The sequence below is a fragment of the Miniopterus schreibersii genome, assembly GCF_964146895.1.
Source record: "Miniopterus schreibersii genome assembly, chromosome: 4".
In the NCBI taxonomy this organism is placed as follows: Eukaryota; Metazoa; Chordata; class Mammalia; order Chiroptera; family Miniopteridae; genus Miniopterus; species Miniopterus schreibersii.
Genome location: NC_138105.1, coordinates 72920372 through 72937043, shown reverse-complemented (window position 1 = coordinate 72937043; position 16672 = coordinate 72920372). Strand labels below are relative to the sequence as shown.

General features: G+C 49.3%; 1 protein-coding gene across 1 annotated transcript in view; it reads left to right on the top strand.

Moving 5' to 3' along the window:
* Positions 1-2465: 2465 nt before the first annotated feature.
* The window catches only part of MED26 (mediator complex subunit 26), a 35153-nt gene continuing 20946 nt past the window's right edge, over positions 2466-16672 (top strand). The window contains exon 1 of the mRNA XM_081133886.1: positions 2466-2817. Within this exon, the coding sequence (XP_080990012.1) occupies positions 2746-2817 (72 nt within the window). The 5' untranslated portion in view covers positions 2466-2745. The remainder of the gene's footprint in view (positions 2818-16672) is intronic.

Below are 16672 nucleotides of genomic sequence, written 5' to 3'. Positions count from 1 at the left end.
CTCCCCAATCAGAGGGTAGATAGCTTAAACCACCCTATACTCAGGGAGACAGATAACAGAAATTTAATTAGTGCCATTTGCCAACCACATCCAAGGACAAATGAAGTTCAGAGAATAAACCTTATTTTGGTGTATCAGCATAAAGGTGATGAATATTCTATTGATTCCCCCCTAAGACCTCCCCTAAATGCCCAGCCTTTAAAACCCCTGAAAATGAACATCCCAAGGGGTGTGCTCCCCACCCCCCGGAACAAGCTAGTGCCATCTTCCCCCTTCTCCCCTCTGAGGAGACCCCACGAGACTTGCAACCAGGGGAGCAATGGGTAGCAGCAGCTTGTCTCGGGCTTACCGCCTGTTACTTCTATGTACTTTGTTTCACTATCCTAAGTATATTTTTGCTGTGGCCATAAATTCTTGCTTTCTTCTCTATACTTTGTCTCTTGATTGGAATATTTCCCTCAAGAAGACAATATTTGGAAGCAGCCTAAGTGTCCATCAGTAGATGAGTGGATAAAAAAGATGTGGTACATTTTCACAATGGAATACTACTGTGCCATAAAAAGGAAGGAAATGTTACCCTTTGGATGGACCTGGAGAACATTATGCTAAGTGAAATAATTCAGAGAAAGTACTATATGATTTCATTCATATGTGGAATTTAATGAACAACTTGAACTACCAAGCAAAATAGAGACAGACTGATAGAGGGCAAGCAGACAGCTGGGGGAGGGGGCAGTTAGGGTGGTGGAGGGATTGAGCAAAAAAGAAAAAAAAGTCATGGACATGGACAACTGTGGTGATGGGTGTGAAAGACAATAGAGGGTATAAATGGTGATGGAAAAGAAATATTTAAAAAATTTAAGAGTAGGTGAATGCTTTCCAGTTTTCTTAAATAAAATGACCCATGCAAAACATTGCTTATTTCGGTATAATCCTTGATTAAAAAATAAGATACTGTACATCTAGTTAGGAATAAAAGGAGGGGCAGGACTAGATTACAGTTGGGGGAAAGGCTGTTTATTTTGCTTATCTTAAGCAAGATATTAAAGAATATCTTCAAGTGGGCTGGCTTCCAACTCAGACCATGTACACAAAGCACCTCATTCTAAGGAGAGTAACTGAATGAGAAGTATTTTGCCCATGTTTATTTTCTCATACAAGTGTTATGTAAAACTTCTCATATGTGCAGAAGCAGCCGTTTTGGCAAATAAAAATGCTTCCCAGAAGCATGACAAATGCAAGACTAACAGGTGTATCGCATCAGCTGCCTCCCTCCAGTTTTAAATCTAGGTCTTCCTGTAACAACCAAAAAAGTTATTTCTCCTGAGGCTGCAGCTAATAATCTACTCAGCCTGCCTCTCCACCCCTTTCCTCAGAACAGTATTTCGAACAGCTTCCAGAGTGAGGAAGACAGCAATATAAGAAGCAACGGGGGACGGGGCGGGGAGCCCTTAGATTTGACAGTAGCAATTCTGGATTTGACCTTTAACTCTGGGTGACCTAGGGCCTCAGTTTCCTCCTTTGGGAAATGTTTGGTTCACAACATGAGGGTTTGTTTTCCAGCCGCCACGCCAAGCAGGATGGGTCTTTTAAAACCAGTGGTTCTCAACGGGGTGATTCCGCCGGCCAGGGAACGTCGCGCAATGACTGGAGACATTTCAGGTTGTCTCCACTGGAGGAGAAGGTGCTACTAACACTACTGGATAGAGACCAGAGATGCTCCTTAACACCCTAGTGATCCGATCCCAAATGTCACTAGGGAACAGATTTGCAACCATGAGGTCCGCTCGGAGCTGGCTTTGAAGCTATCCCAGCTGGGGTGGCGGCTCCTCCGAGAGACGCTTCTGTCTCCAGTTTTCCGGGCTCAGGCCAGCGAAGCGCTGCAGACACCCGCCCTCCAGAGTGGACAGGGACGCCGGCGGGGGCGTCCCTCTGCGCCTCTTGGTAGGCCCTTCCGCGCGCGCATCACAAAGTGGACATCGGTCTCCCTCACCCCCAAGAACGCCGAAACGGGGGCTGAAAGGACCTTTGGGCTCGGAAAACTTGGCAGCTTCTCTCGCCCACGACCCCAGTCACCTCCGTCACTGCGGGGAAGGCTTTTCTTCTGGAGAAGGGGTCCTGCCGCCGCCCCTCCTGCCCCGCCGTCCTGAAGCGGTGCCCGTAGCTCTCGGTTCAAGGACTCCCCACACACCCCGCGTTTCCGTCGGGAACCTCCGCCTACGACACGGGCGGGGGCGGGGCCTCCAACCAGCGGCCGTTGCTCCGCCCAACAGCTTCCCAACGGCTGTCTGGCCAGCGGTGCGGAGCGGGGCGCGACGGCGGCGAATGCGCCTGCGTGCGCATGCGTCCAGGTGCGGGGCGTAGCTCGCGCATGGCCCCGCCCAGGCCTGGGGTCTCTGCCCGCCCCATCTCCCAATCTCCTCAGCGTGGCGCCGACGCTGCGTGCGGCGCGGGTTACCCAGAGTGCTCCGCGCGGGGGCAGCTCACTGGAGTTTGGTTCTCGAGGCGGCGGCAGCAGCGGCGGCGGCTCCGGCGGCTCCTCCTCCTCCTCCGGTGGCGGCGGCGCCCCGGGCCCGAGCCCCGGCTCCGGCTCCCCTTTCCGCCACCCCGCGCGCCCCCTCCTCCTCGGCGCTGCGGGGAACATGAGGCTCCGGTCTCGGAGGCCGGCGAGTGAGTGACCCTCGTCCCCCGCCTCAGCCCGCCCGCCCGCTGGCCTGGCCGCTCCCCCCCCGCCTCGCCCAGGCAATGACAGCGGCTCCAGCGTCTCCGCAGCAGATCAGGGACCGGCTGCTGCAGGCCATCGACCCGCAAAGCAACGTAAGTGCTCGCTGCGCGGGCCGGGACCGAGGCCTCGTGGGCCCGGGACCCTCCCCCTCTTCAGTATCCCTCATCCTCCGGGCTTCCGGGGACCCGTCCGAGGCCCACCTCTCCCTCGGGGCCGCTGCCATCCCATCCTCTCGCCCCCTGGGCCGGGGCCGGAGGCGCTCGGTACGTGAGGCCGAGGCTTCCGTGCGGCCTTGGTGGAGGGAGCAGAGAGGACCTGAAGCCAGAGCTTTGCCTCCTCTCCCGATCTAGCTGTATAGCTCTTGCTGCTCCTGACGGAGCTTACCCTCCTTGCCCTTCCCCCGAGACCCCCTGGATACCCTCCCGGCGTGGGGGAGGGGAGGGAGAAAGGCTTTGGAGCAACTGGTGTCTCGGGTATAATTCGGGGAGCCCTTGCCACCCGTGTCTCGGTCTTCTGGGTGATCAGGGAAGTCTTCCTTCCCTCTTCTTCTGGCTGAAAGTACACTGACTTCGGAGGGAAACCCCCCGGCCCGTTTTGTCCCTAGCCGGGTGCCCAGGGCGCCTAGGGAGGCCCCCGGGTTCTGCGAGTGGCCATGCCTTTGCCGGATCCCTCTTGGGGTCGCTTCCTACAGAAGGTGATATTGGGGAAGGTGGGATCTTTCATGTTGCTTTTCTGGGCCTAACTGCCCATTGCGTCTCTGACCAAGCCAGAGTCCCGCTTTTTGGTAGGGAATTGGAGGTGATTCTTTTCTATCTTCAAGAGCCCTGTTTCGGCTGTCCCTTTCCCCTACCTGGGGGTCCCAGCCTGGCGGTTTGTGACCTAGGTCAGGATTAACCTCAGGGTGTCTCTCTCTCAGATGTCCCTCCACTGAGGCTACTGTTTGCAGAGGGATCTCCCCTGCCCCCTCCGTAGGGGAAGACTCATGGCGTTCTCACATATTATCCAAGGGGTTCTTGGCGATAGGGGTCATTTTCCCCTTGGCAGGAGCAGGTCGAGTAATGGGAAGATGGTATCCAGGTATGAAGTGAGCCCCTGCATTTGCTGGGAAACTAGGAATCACTTTTTAACATGCTGGGGATGGAAGGACAAATCATCTTGGGCTTGGCCAGGTAACTTGGGTTTCTCTCACTGTTGGGGCTTTTGCTTTTCCTTTATGTGAGCTTGGCTAATTGCTCTGAGTATGTATTAGCCGATTTTCTAAAAATAATTCATGTTGGATTGTGCAGTTTTGGTAGAAATTGAATTATTATCTGCTCTGTATTATAAGTAATTATCTTATCCCTGGTCTTCAGGCCCCATTAAGATTGACTTGATGGAAATTACCTTTAACAAATGTTGTATACATTTTCGTTAGGATTTTGGGGGTGGAGTAGGCACAAGCTATATAAAACCTTCCAGAATTTTTGCAGTAACTGGTACCACCACAATTCTCAAGACTGAAATATTAGAGGATAAAGCAAGTGACATGAAAATTGTCAACCTTGGTGGCTTTTGCATCTTTTGTGGAATCTGAGTGCAATTTCTTGAATTCCCGGTGCTTGTTTGCCTTTGGGAGAATCTGAGAGTGGCTGAGATGTTAGCACTGATCCTTAATGCCACCTAGGAGAGCTTTGGGATCTGAGGGTGCTTTGACAGGTGGTCATGATTTTGTAGATTAGGTGGAACAGTGATCTCAGGGGTTATAGTGTGTGTAAGGCTTTAATCTAGAAGGCTCCTAGGAATAGGGGAGGAATAGGGGCTAGGCAGAATCTGGAAGAGGGAACAAATCTCAGCTTCATGTATCCTGGTGCATGTGGGAACATTGCATCCATATGAGCCAATAACTGTGTTACATGGCATAGACTTCACATTTCATGTGGCTTGCTTTGGAGAACTCTAGTGATAGGTATGTATAGAGTCCTGCTACATAAGTATGATGGATGTAATTGGGAAATTGTCTCTTTGAATATGAGTGATGAGGAAAATACCTCCTTTAAATGCTTCCATTGTTAGTGTTCGTGAACAATTGTTAATAACCATTTGACTAGAGCATGGCTTGGAGCAAACCTCATGTAGAAACTCAGAGCCATGGCAGGTTGCGGGTGGAGAATGTGCAACAGTATGGCCAGGCTGTAGTTCTCTTTTGACTTGGGCTCAGGTGAGAGTGGGGTGGCTCCAACAAGGCACTGCCTCCACACAGCTGCTCTTCTCTGCCTTACCCAATTATGAACTCTACTTCTGGTTAGTTGACACATATTTAAGATGCTCATGGAAAAAAAAATGGGGACAGAGTTGAAGAGCCAACACTAAAATTAAACGTCTTCTGAGAAAAGCAACACAGAATTGTGTCATGTAATGCTTACCTTTATAGGCATGTAGTTATGGTTAACAGCTTTTGCTTGAAAAATCAATGTCAGGCAGCTGACCTAATATCCACAAGTATCTGAAAAGTTAGGGAAGTAACAAAGTAACATTTACTGACCATCTCCTTGACAAAGGAGTTCTTAGGAGGAAAGTTGTTTCTTTGCTCTAAATTCTAGCCTCTGGAGTATTTGAATTTCTGTAGCATCAGGCTCTGAGTTAATAATTTCTATCAACTCAGTACTGAAGTAAATCCTCTACACTCCTTTTCAAATAGCAACTAATAGTTTTTCAGAACAAAGCCTTACTCTTCTGGTGGTGTGTAAACCCAGAGTATTGACAGTCTCCCTGAAGTGCAGTGTGCTCATTTGTTCCAGCTTAATCTTGCTTCTTTGTGGATGAAGTTGAGGGCAGTGTCTTCTCCTGCCCAGAAATCAGAGTTAGTCTACCCTGCACAGTCTCTTCAGCAGGTGATTAGGTTCCTGCTTGTATGGGACACTCATTGTTTCACAAAAGTTCAGGCTTTGTGTTCCTGACCAGAATGCAAGTTTCATGAGCATGGTTTGTTTCTTATCTTCTCTCTCTAGAGCAGAAGCATTAGGTGTACCTTCTAAGTGCTGGTTAAACTGACTGACCCCTAGAATCATTCTTGGACCTATAACTGAGGAGCTACATTTGAGCTCTCTTTTACAACAGAATGACTGCTATAAGCCCAGAGGTTCAGTCATGGAATATTCTAATGCAGAATTCTGCAGAGATGTAAAGAACATGGATGTTCATCTGGCATCTGAGAAAAGGTCTGACTGAGATGGTGGAGCAGGTACTGAAGCCCCATGACCAGCTGAATAACAGCACAAGGCAGGCCTTGCTCAAAGCAGGGAGAGGCCAGAGGAGGCACTGCAGGGGAAAAGGGACTTGAACTCGCTCTGGACGCCAGTGTAAATGCCTACCAGCTGTCAGGCTCTTCAGCAGGAAACTTCAGGCATGACTTTCTTCCTCACAGTTCTGCAGACATCAGGTTCCAACAGGAGGTGACCAAGGGGCCTCTGCAGAAAGACACACTCAAGAAGGATAATTTTCCCACCTAGGAATTTGAAGGTTAAGATGCTGCTTAGGCCTGGCCGGTGTGGCTCAGTGATTGAGCATCAACCCATGAACAGGAGATCAGGGTTTGATTCCTGGTCAGGGCACATGCGGAGTTGGGGCTCAGTCCCCGGTAGGGGGTGTGCAGGAGGCAGCTAATCAATGACTCTCTCTCATCCTTGATGTTTCTGTCTCTTTCCCTCTCTCTGAAATAAAAAGAAAAAAAGATGCTGCTTAGTTTCCCTGGGCTGCAGGTTCCTCACCTGCAAAGTGGAACCTGGGGACTGGAGTATGTGCCCCATAAAGCTCCTTCCCTATCAGGTTATGGAAAGGGCAGCCGAGGCTAACATGAATTGTTTTAAAAAGTTTTTCCTTTTAATGTAACACTCATTGTGTGAACTTTCTAAAATAACGAAGTTCTACATAGATATATATGCTTCACGTGATGTTTTCCAGCACTTTAATAGCATCTCCTACTTCCCCTCAACAACTGTGTAAGGAAGGTGAGCTGAGTGACCTGTCTCCCCTTTCTGCACAGTGACAATACATGCTGCTTAGTGAGTGTCTCCTGTATCCAGGAAAGGACAAGATGCTTTTGTTACTTACTGACTTCATGTGAGGTGACTGCCCCAACATTAGGGCCTTCTTCAAAGTTACTAAGTAACATGCTTCCAACTCTAAATGCCACCACACTGCTCTCAAAGATGGAGAGATGGCTTTGAAGAGGCCCAAGAGGGCAGTGTCCTTGAGCTGATAAGAAAAGATGTGGGAACCTCTTCTCTCCCACACAAGTTTATATGCGACTCCCAGATAGTTGGGTTAGATTTACCTGTGCCAGATCTAACAGGTTGACGATATTAGGCAGCCTGTCCCAGAAACATCTTAAGGTTTCTATCAGGACAGAATCCTGGGCCAGACCACACTGTAGTGTGGCAGTTGCCAGCTGACATGGAACTTTTCATGAGTCTTGTTCCAGCTTTGTTTTCTGCTTCCAGATTACAGCAGTTTTGATGTTAACTTAAAACGCCATTGATTCTGCAGAAAAGAGAACTCTTGTAAAATGGAATACTGTTCTCATTCTCTCTAATATATTAGAGGATATGAAATCTAAACATGTCTCTGCCTGATCACACTGTTGCCCAAATTCAATGACATTCCCGTCTTTGCTCTTTATACTGTAGCCAGGATCCATGGGGAGAGCAGTGTGGCGTTTTATGACTGTGGGAATAAGCAGGTAACAAATGTCTATTGTGAAGCAGGTGTGTATCCTTGTGACACTCTCCCTCAAAAGGTGGACTTTACATTTCATCTTCACGGAGGTTTCTGGGTGGTCCTCAGAGGTGGCTTTAATTGGAGTATGTTGTCCTGACAGAAGGTTGCGGAGGCCTAGAGGACTGTCTAAGATCAGCCTGTGGGAAGGGGGTTTCGTCCTGATAGAGTTTTTAAAAGGCACCGGGCTCAAGATGCAGCTGTGTGTGGCAGAACACACACCCAAAGGGTTCCAAACTCGGGTTAGGTGTAGGAGGGGAGTTGTGCTCGCCTATGGCTTGATTTTGGTGTCCTTGTGGGCACCTTCTCAGATGGAGCTCCAGTTTAACCGGAACCAGGCCCCAGCCTGATCTCTAGGTGATTGCAGCCCAGTGGGTGAGTCTCCTGCCCAACTCCCCATTATAAATTGTCTTCTGCAAGCTGGGGGCTTTGTCCCTGTCAGGAGAAGTTGTGGTAGTTGTGTTTTTTCTTTATATTGCTGGTGGTGGGCTGTCCTGAGTCCACATGGAACTCTTGGGGCCCACTGGCTAGTTTTCAGAATGGGTGACTGAGATTGTGGTTCAGTGGCTGGCAGTGTAGGTAGGCAGTGCATTTTCAGTTCAGCCATGGAGTGCCCATGCTCAGAGCCCCCTTATGAAACAGCTTTCACTGTCTAGGCACATGTGTAGAATGGAGCAACGATTCCATGAACTGGGGAGCATTTCCTGCATAGGGAAGGCCTATCAGAATACTGTTGTACCGTGGTGTTAGGTTTGCTCTTTGTGGCTTTCCAAGAATGGGTGGCAGGAGTTCCTGAACTTTGGGGAGCTCTTGATTATTGCTGGAGTTGGCTGGAGACAGTTGGGGACCACTGTGCCATGTTGGGGTGCAGACACACTTAGGTCCTCTGTCTGGACCCCCAGACTCTGATCTGTGAGTTCCTAGGGGTTCTGTGACTGCATGTGGAGCCCGTAATAAAGGAGATGGGTCATGTCAGGTGAGGTGCGACTGCCAGGCAGTTGGAGTTCAAAACCTTCTAATGTTCCTAGGACTGCAACGAAGTTTCCTGTCTTCATCCATCGGAGGCTATGAAGTGAACAGCTGCTGTTTACTGAGCACTTAATGTGGGCCAGGGACTGTGTGGAGCACTTCGCATTCTGGTTGCTTCTCTGAACTTCATTTTAGGAGAGATCCGTCCAGTGTCGCAGAGGAGGCTGTTGGAATCTGGGCCTAAACCCAGTGCTGGTTGGCTCAGAAGCCAATGGACTTGATGACAGTGGTCTCTCACCCCCGCCCCCTCCCCCGCCCCCCAAACAGTACTCAGCATGAAAGTTGGATTCTAGTGCGTCTTCTGGGGTTGAACCTTACAAACAGTGTTTTTAAATGTTAAAAGTTTTATATTTCCATTTCCTGCCCAGTCCCTACAGCCTTTTCCCCATTAAAATGCCTAGCCTAGCTGCTCCTAACCTTTTGTCTGTCAGGATCCATTTTTATGATCAGACACATTCGGAAACTCCCACATTATGACAGGTATACTTTGAGTAGCTGTTTTTTGAGAAAATTCAAGGACAGAAGCTAATCAGTCATGCTTTGAATTGAACTTATGTCTTGTCATCCAAACAGTATCTACTTAAATCTGCAAGCTGTCCTAGAGTTGGAACCTTTGTGCTCCTTATTTGTCACCACCTCTGCTCTCCCTTTTCCAGAAACCTTTCCTGGTTTAATCCAAGATAGTTTCCCTCAGGCACCGTACAAAACTTAAAACCTACATTCGTGCTGATAACAGGTCTTGTTGATATGTTCTCCTTGGATTGCAAACTCCCTGGTAATGGACTATGAATTCCTCCCCATGTATCTAGAACTTCCATAGCAACTGGGTGCTTAGATGCTTGTTGATTTTCCTGTGAAAAGGACTGATCTTGGGAACTGGCTGTCAACACTGAGTAGGTATTAGTAGATCCCTGCTACGTTGTTCCCAGGAGACACTGTTCAAATGCCACCTTGGGACCTTTTGGCCTTTTTTTTGGTCATGTGACAAACCAGACCCTTCCTGGATACCCCTCTCCCCTGGGTTTCATTTGTCAGGGTTAGGAAGTAGGCGATGCTTTCTCTAGGACACATTTGTGCTGGGTCAGCCTTGTAGCTGCTGTGGAGACCCCAGTCACTTATCTGCTTTGTGTGTAGAGTGATGTAGGTGGCTGGCCTTCATTCTGTGGTAGGGGATTCTGTGGCGCAGATGTCACCAGTCAAGTGAATTACTGATAAAGGACTCGGGTGTATGTGTGACTGTGGCTCATTGGGGGGCCAGTAGGTGGCTCCGCTGCCTTACTGGTATCTTCATCTCTATCCTCTACTCACACCCCTGGTCATACTTGGCTCCCTGGGCAGCAGCCTGACCCACCAAGCTGATCAAAACTTGGCCTGCATGCACTGGGGTCTGGGTTCTTCTTGTCCCCTCCATGGCTTATTTTGATATCCCCTCCCCCCATCCCAACTTAGCTCTCTTGAATCCTTTTGCCCAGATTGGGTTTTGGGGTGGTGGCCACATCCTCTTTTCCCTGGGTGATCCCCAAGTGGCTAGCTAAGTGCCCTCTTCTTAAGGCCAGCCCTCCTAGAAGCCACTTCCCAACTTTATTTACCCCCTCAGTTCATATTGCATCTGTGCTGGGCATGCAGTTGGCAAGCTGGCTTTTTCGTACTGTCTATGGAGATGAGTGACACTTGTGCGTAGGTATGTAATATAGGAACAGTTGACCCTTTCTGCTAATTATTTCACATTATTTTGCCTCCATTGTTCAGTTAGGTAGTTGCTGGCAGAGCACCTGTCCTCTACTCCTTTACTAATTATGTTGGCAGGTCTCTTACAGGAGGAGGGTAGCCCTGTGCTCATTATAGGCGCTTGAAAGCAAAGGGGCTGATTGGCTCCTGTCGCTCAAAGGCCATCATTCTGTTCCACCTTTAGTGTTGCCTTCACACAGTATGGTGTCTGCTGCCCAGCATCTGGGCATCTACAGCTTCAGGATTCACCCTCATGGAACATTATCCAAGGGAAGAAAGAGCAGGTGACTTTTCCCCAAAAAACCCCAGTAGACATGCCCTGGTATCTTCAGGCTTTGCTGGAATTAGCAGGCTATGTTGGTTGGTTGTCCCAGAATGGAGCGGATGCCCCAGGAGACATCAGGGGCCTATTGTGAATGAAGGGGATAGTAGAGCAGGGAGCAAGCTAGCAATGTCCCCTGGGTGCATACTGGTTTAATCACCTCTTTGATGTGTTAGTGCCATCAAATAGTTGGGAGAAGTGCTGGGACTGGGAGACCTAGGTCCAGATGGCAAAATGGAAGTAACCGAAATGGAAGGTCCAGAGTAAAATAGATGGGGTGGTTTGGATGGTGTGAGGTTGCAGCAATGAGTTCTGAATAACCCATTCCTTCTGGTTGAACCCACAGATTCTGACTTGCCTGCAGTTACACTTGGGCACTTGGCTGTTACCTTGTATTTGCGTAGGTGCGGGCTGCAGCTCCTGACTCCATCGTGGGCTGAGGAGCCCTCAGGAGTCCAGGAGAGCCTGCCACATTGCTCTTTGTTTTCCTTTCCCCATCATCTCTCCTGGTGCTGCAGTAATTGCCTGGACCAGGCCTAGCGGGGTGAGGTGGTTCAGTCCAGGAGGCCCAGACCACCCAGGCCTCCTATAGTTATGAGAAGGTGGTGCCTATTTCCCAGGCTAGAGCCATGCTCTACAGACTTCTGTCCTCTGGGCTCAGAGGCATGGACAGGACCTGATTGAGGTCTGGTTGGATCTTATTGTCCTGCCCATCTCCTATCTTCCCTCCCCTTCATTCACCTGGGTAACCAGAAACTGGTGCCTGCATATCCCTGCCTGGTTTCTTCCTCTTAGGTAACTGAGAGGGGTAAGAGCAGGTGTTTTTCGTGAACTCCATTTTTCCCACTCGGCTCTCAGCAAGCACCTGAAGTTGGTGTATGCTCCCCCTTTGCTGGATGCTGGCAGCCTGGCAAAGATGGAGTAGTGGACCACACATTAAGTTTTAGGTGCAACTGGGTAAAAAGATATGTGAATGAACATTTCACTTTCACTTCTATTTTAAAGGAGCTTTTTCAAGCATTTGAAGTTCTCACTTTGGCCCTGGCTGGCCAACTCAGTTGGTTGGAGCATTGTTTCGTATACCAATAGGTTGTGGGTTCAATTACCAGTCAGGGCACATACATAGGTTATGGGTTCAGCTGGTGGTAAATCAATTCTGCTTTTCAGTACAGGAGCCTAACTTCTCACCAAAGGGCAGAAGTTATCACCCCACCACCAACACCACCACCAAAGTGTTGTGTGAGTTCATTCCTCCTTTGCTTGTAATTCTTCACCTCCTCTCATAGCTGAGTCAAAGTGCCACTTGGGATTGAAATTGAGGTGAGAGAACTGAGAGGGAAACAGTGTTTCTGTTTTTTGTCCTTGGCATTGTGTGTGTGTGTGTGTGCGCGCGCGCGCATTTGTGTCTGTTTTGTGGACAAACTTCTTCCACTTAATGGGAAATGCAGCAGCTCCTCATTTTGACCAAACTCTTGAAGGCTAGGCCACTGAAGAAAGGATTCACTCACTTGCTTCCAGTTTGAAAACTGGAGAATCGCTCTGGGTTGGCCTGGGGGTGGGGTAAAGGGAGCCTTGTAAGAAAGTGGCAGTGCGCACAGGAAGTTGAGGAGCTTGCAAAAGAAGCAGGCACCAATAGGTGCCCTCAACTGCTATAGCCCTCCCATGTGGCAGGACTAAAACTGTGGGGACACTGATCTGGGGTTGGGGGTCGGGCTCTCTTAGAGCCTCTGGTGAACTTGCTTGTCCGCCCGCCCAGAGTTAGAGTAGTTGCACCTGCTTGTGCCTTGGGAATGACACTCTTGTGTTAGGAAGAGAATGGACATAGTTTTCTATCTGGTCAGTGGTGGGCTCCCACAAATTGGGAAATAGAAAGTAGCATCTGCTTTATAAGATGAGCCAACCTTGGGCATGTGGATGTGCTGTGTTTGTCACTTCAGGCTGTCTTCCTGGGTCACTGTGCAGTCCTTAGTGACTGCTACACAGTCAGTGCTGAAGGTACCTCCACGGAATGAACAAGGCCTAAGGCCTAACACTGAGGAGTACCCATTGTCCCATGACACCCCTGCAACTTGCCGTGTTTGGCCTTTTTTGTCTTTCCAAACCCTTTGCCCACGACATCTTTCTCCCTGAGCATTTTGACTGTGCCCTGCACTGCTCGGGGCTCTGTATCCTTTAAGGCTTCCCCAGGTGCTCTCAAAGCCAGGAGCACCTCGATCCTCACTTCCTGCTGACTTCTCTCTTGGTTGTGTATGCAGTCTGTTCCAAAGCAGGTACACCTTCTTCCCTCCTGCCCTTGGCATGCTGTACTTTGTCAGTTGATGGTGCCATGGCTCTTAGGGCTACCTCAGCCTCCCTGGAGTTCCCCTTCTGTGGTGACTCCCTTCCTGCAAATGGGATCTCCAGGGAGGTCTAGCGCAGCCACTTACCAGCCAGTCTCCTGCCTCCTGCTCTCCCCTCCGTACCAGCTGCAGAGTGACTGCCTGAAAACAAAGATTGGGATGTTTCATTTCCTCTGTTGGGACCATGTGGCTGACTGGATAAAGTATGAGTTCTTTAGGTGGCGTATAGTAGAGAAGATAGTCCTTCTCTGGGTGGAAAACTTGACTTTGTTGTTGGGCAGAACTGAGTTGGAATCCTTACTCTGCTGTTCACCATGCACGTTTGGATGAGGTTACGTTTGCAGCCTTAGTTTTCTCAGGAGGATGTACATATTCTTAGGAAGACTGTTGAGAATGGGATGTGGCCCTGGGCCTGACTTGTCCTGGGTGCTGACCTGCATGGTAGATAGCATTTCACAAGCTTGGTGCATCCAGCTTGCATTCCCTTCCTGGCCTGCCCTACCTTTGGACCATGCCCAGTAGATGGTTAGTGACTGGGGACTAGCCAATTATGGGGCTGCATCTTCCTGGTCAGTGATTGGTTCAAGGATGAGCCTGTGACCCCAGTCAGAGCCCATGAAAGTTTTAGCACTTTGCTGAGATAGTTGGGGAGATGCCAGTGGGAGAGGATATGAGCAGGTCACACTTGGGGTCGGCTGCCTGGAGACAGCCTGCTCAGTAGTGAGACCAGCCTAGAGGGGTGGGGAGGGTAAGTTGCCATGACCCAAGGTGAGCTCTGCCAGGAACTTTTCAGCTAGGTAAGCCAGTGGCTTCTTGATGAAGCCCATTTGAGCTGGCTTTTCTGTCACTTGCAACCAAGAAAGAATCAGCGGAGCACATTGTACCCCAGCCTTCAGCTTAGCTGTCTCCTGCACCTCTCCCCCCCCAACCATGCTTAGCTGCTCATCAGCCATCTCTGACTTGCTTGTGCATTCCCATCTGGATGGCCCTCCTTTCTTCCTTTCCTACCTGCCTCCAGGTTCCAGGCCCCAGGTGCCCTACCCAGCAATGCCAGTGCCAGCTGTCCCAGAAGCACTGTCTTTTGGCAATTCCTGGCATCTTGGTTCTATCTTTTCCACAGCACCTTTAACCTGTCTTATATGCCCATGTTCCCCACCACACTTAGTTCTTTTCCTGCTGGTGCTTAGTGAGCCAGGTCATTCTTTTAGGGCCTGTAAACAGTTTACAAACGACATGGTTCATCTCTGATTTCAAGCTACAGATGAGCACAAGCATTGCCTAACCTGGAAGGACCGTGCTGGGTTTGGTTAAGAGTTCAGGTTTGGTGGGGCCTGGGCAGAGTTAGTTCCTTGGAGGATGCCCTGCTTGGCCAACTCCAGACCTCAGCCCTTTGGGGTCTTACTGTGGTTTGTGGGTTCTCTTGGAGCCATAGTAGCATGATCAGCACTTGGGCACTGAGCTTGTCCTGAGTGCATTGCTCAGTTCTGGGGAGTCTGGGGATTCTGGATGCTGGTGACAGGACCCAGGGAAGGAGGGTGGGCAGCTGTAGGTATTGTAGCACTTTCCTACCCACCTTCAGTTGCATGGGGAACCCACCAGACCCAGCCCCACAGGGGTGCACAAGCCTTCTCCCTCCCTTGGGACAGGACTCCCCCAAGCAGGGGGTTCTGAATCCTGAACCCCAGATGTACTGTGGCCTCAGGATGAATCACTTAATGTCTCCGAGTCTCACTCTCTTTATCTGTGACATGGAGCTCTTGGTACCATCACCTAGTGGTGTCCTCCTGAGGGGCTGAGCGTGTTGCATGCCTGGTACAGTGCTCGGCTTCTCTTTAGTCATCTAGATGACCATGAGAACTGGTTCTATCTCCATTACAGGTGAGGAAGAGTGAGGAGATTGTCCTTGCCTGAGTCCATGCAGCTGAAAGGAGCAGAAAGGGAATTCTAATGCTATCAATAGGTAATAGACCTGCAGGTGGAGGTTAGCCTGGATCTCATTCAATCTACTGACCAAATCTACTTAAGTCAACTACTCAGTGTTTTCTGGTGTTATTTTCACGATGGCTGTCTCTGCAGGGACTTTATCTTTGGGCTGTACAAACAGGTTGGACCACAGCATCAACTCTTTTTTTTTTTTTTATCTGCACCCGAGGACATTTTTTTCCCATTGCTTTTCAGAGAGAGTGGAAGGGAGAGACAGAGAGAGAGAGAGAAACATCAGTTGGTAGCGCCCCACACGTGCCCCAACTGGGGCCAGGATGGAGCCTGCAACCGAGGTACATACCCTTGGCCGGAATCAAACCTGGGACCCTTCAGTCCGAGTGCCTACCACAACTGGCTAGGGCACAGCATCAACTCTTAATATGCTAACTGTATGTTAGTAATACCCCTTTTATATACGAGACAGGGGCTTAGCAAGGTTAAATAGCTTCTTAGCTGACCTCAGAGCCTTTGCTTTCATTAAAAGGCAACATTGTGCCCAGTACAGATAGGAGAGGGGTATACAAAATCCTACAGAGCTCTTTCCTTCTCCCAGAGCACCATGTGCTGGTGGAGCTGGTCTGTGTGTGTGCTGTCCAGTATAGTAGCCATGAGTAACCTGTGGCTAGTGAGCACCTAACATGGCTAGTGAGACCAAGGAACTAACTTTTAAATTTTTATTCAATTGTAATGTGCACCTGAATTGGACAGTGCACTTGTAGGGCCTCAGATCACCTGTGTTTTGTTTAGGTGAGAGCTCTGGACTGTGTTGTCTTTTTTCCACATGGGTAGTGAGGGTGGAGGTTGTGCCTGGGCTGGCATGGGAATGTAGGATGGGGCTCCTCTCCCCTTCCAGCTACCCTCTAGTCCCAACCCCTACCTGGCCAGACAGCCCTGGTTTCTCCCATGTCTCTGGATCCCCTGAGCCATGTCAACTCCATTCATGATTCTGATCTTGTGAAGAAGAAAACCTTCTTCTCATTCTCCAGTGTTGGTGGATGAATATGGTTACCAACCAACTAGAAATCCTGAATTTCTTCCCCAAATAAAAAAGATGGACTGATGGACAAACAGAAAGGAAGGAAAGAGAGTATTTAATATGCATGGGTTTTAGACCTGGGTTCAAATCTCTACAGCTCTGTCTCAGATGTTTGTTCTTGGACAAATCACATCAGTTATTTGCTGCCTATCAAATTTGCTGTCCTCTATATAATGAGGACAAGTCCTACCTAGCCGATGGGTAAATAATGCCTGAAGGGAAATTGCTGGGTTTAGTGTGAACAATGAGCAGTTACCAGACAACACTGCATAACTTGACACATTTCTAAAAGCTCCCTAGGCAGGAAACAGGAAGAAATTGGTTGTAGAACAAAATTGAGGCATGTGGAGGAAAGACACACTTCTTTGGAAGAGATGCTTGGATCAGAACTCCCCTGAACTATTCCAAGTTTTTCTGTACATGGTTGCAGATAGGGCTAATCAAATAAATTTGTGCAAAATTGCCTTTAGGAAGCAGTATCCTTTCTGAATGGAGAACATACTCAGAACTAACAATCCCAAAATGTCAGAAATCACCAGAGAAACATTGATGTCATTAACAATTAGAAAATACACCTTGTACTCAAACATGTGGGAAGACTGGTGTTGGCAGGTAATCAAGACTGGGCCTGTCTCCCACCCTACCCCACTCACCCATACCTCCCCACCCTGCTGGCAGGACCCAGGAACTACTTTATACTTCACCCTTTTGGAAACTATGTAGCAAGAGGCATAGCCATGTTCATGTTCTTTGATCTA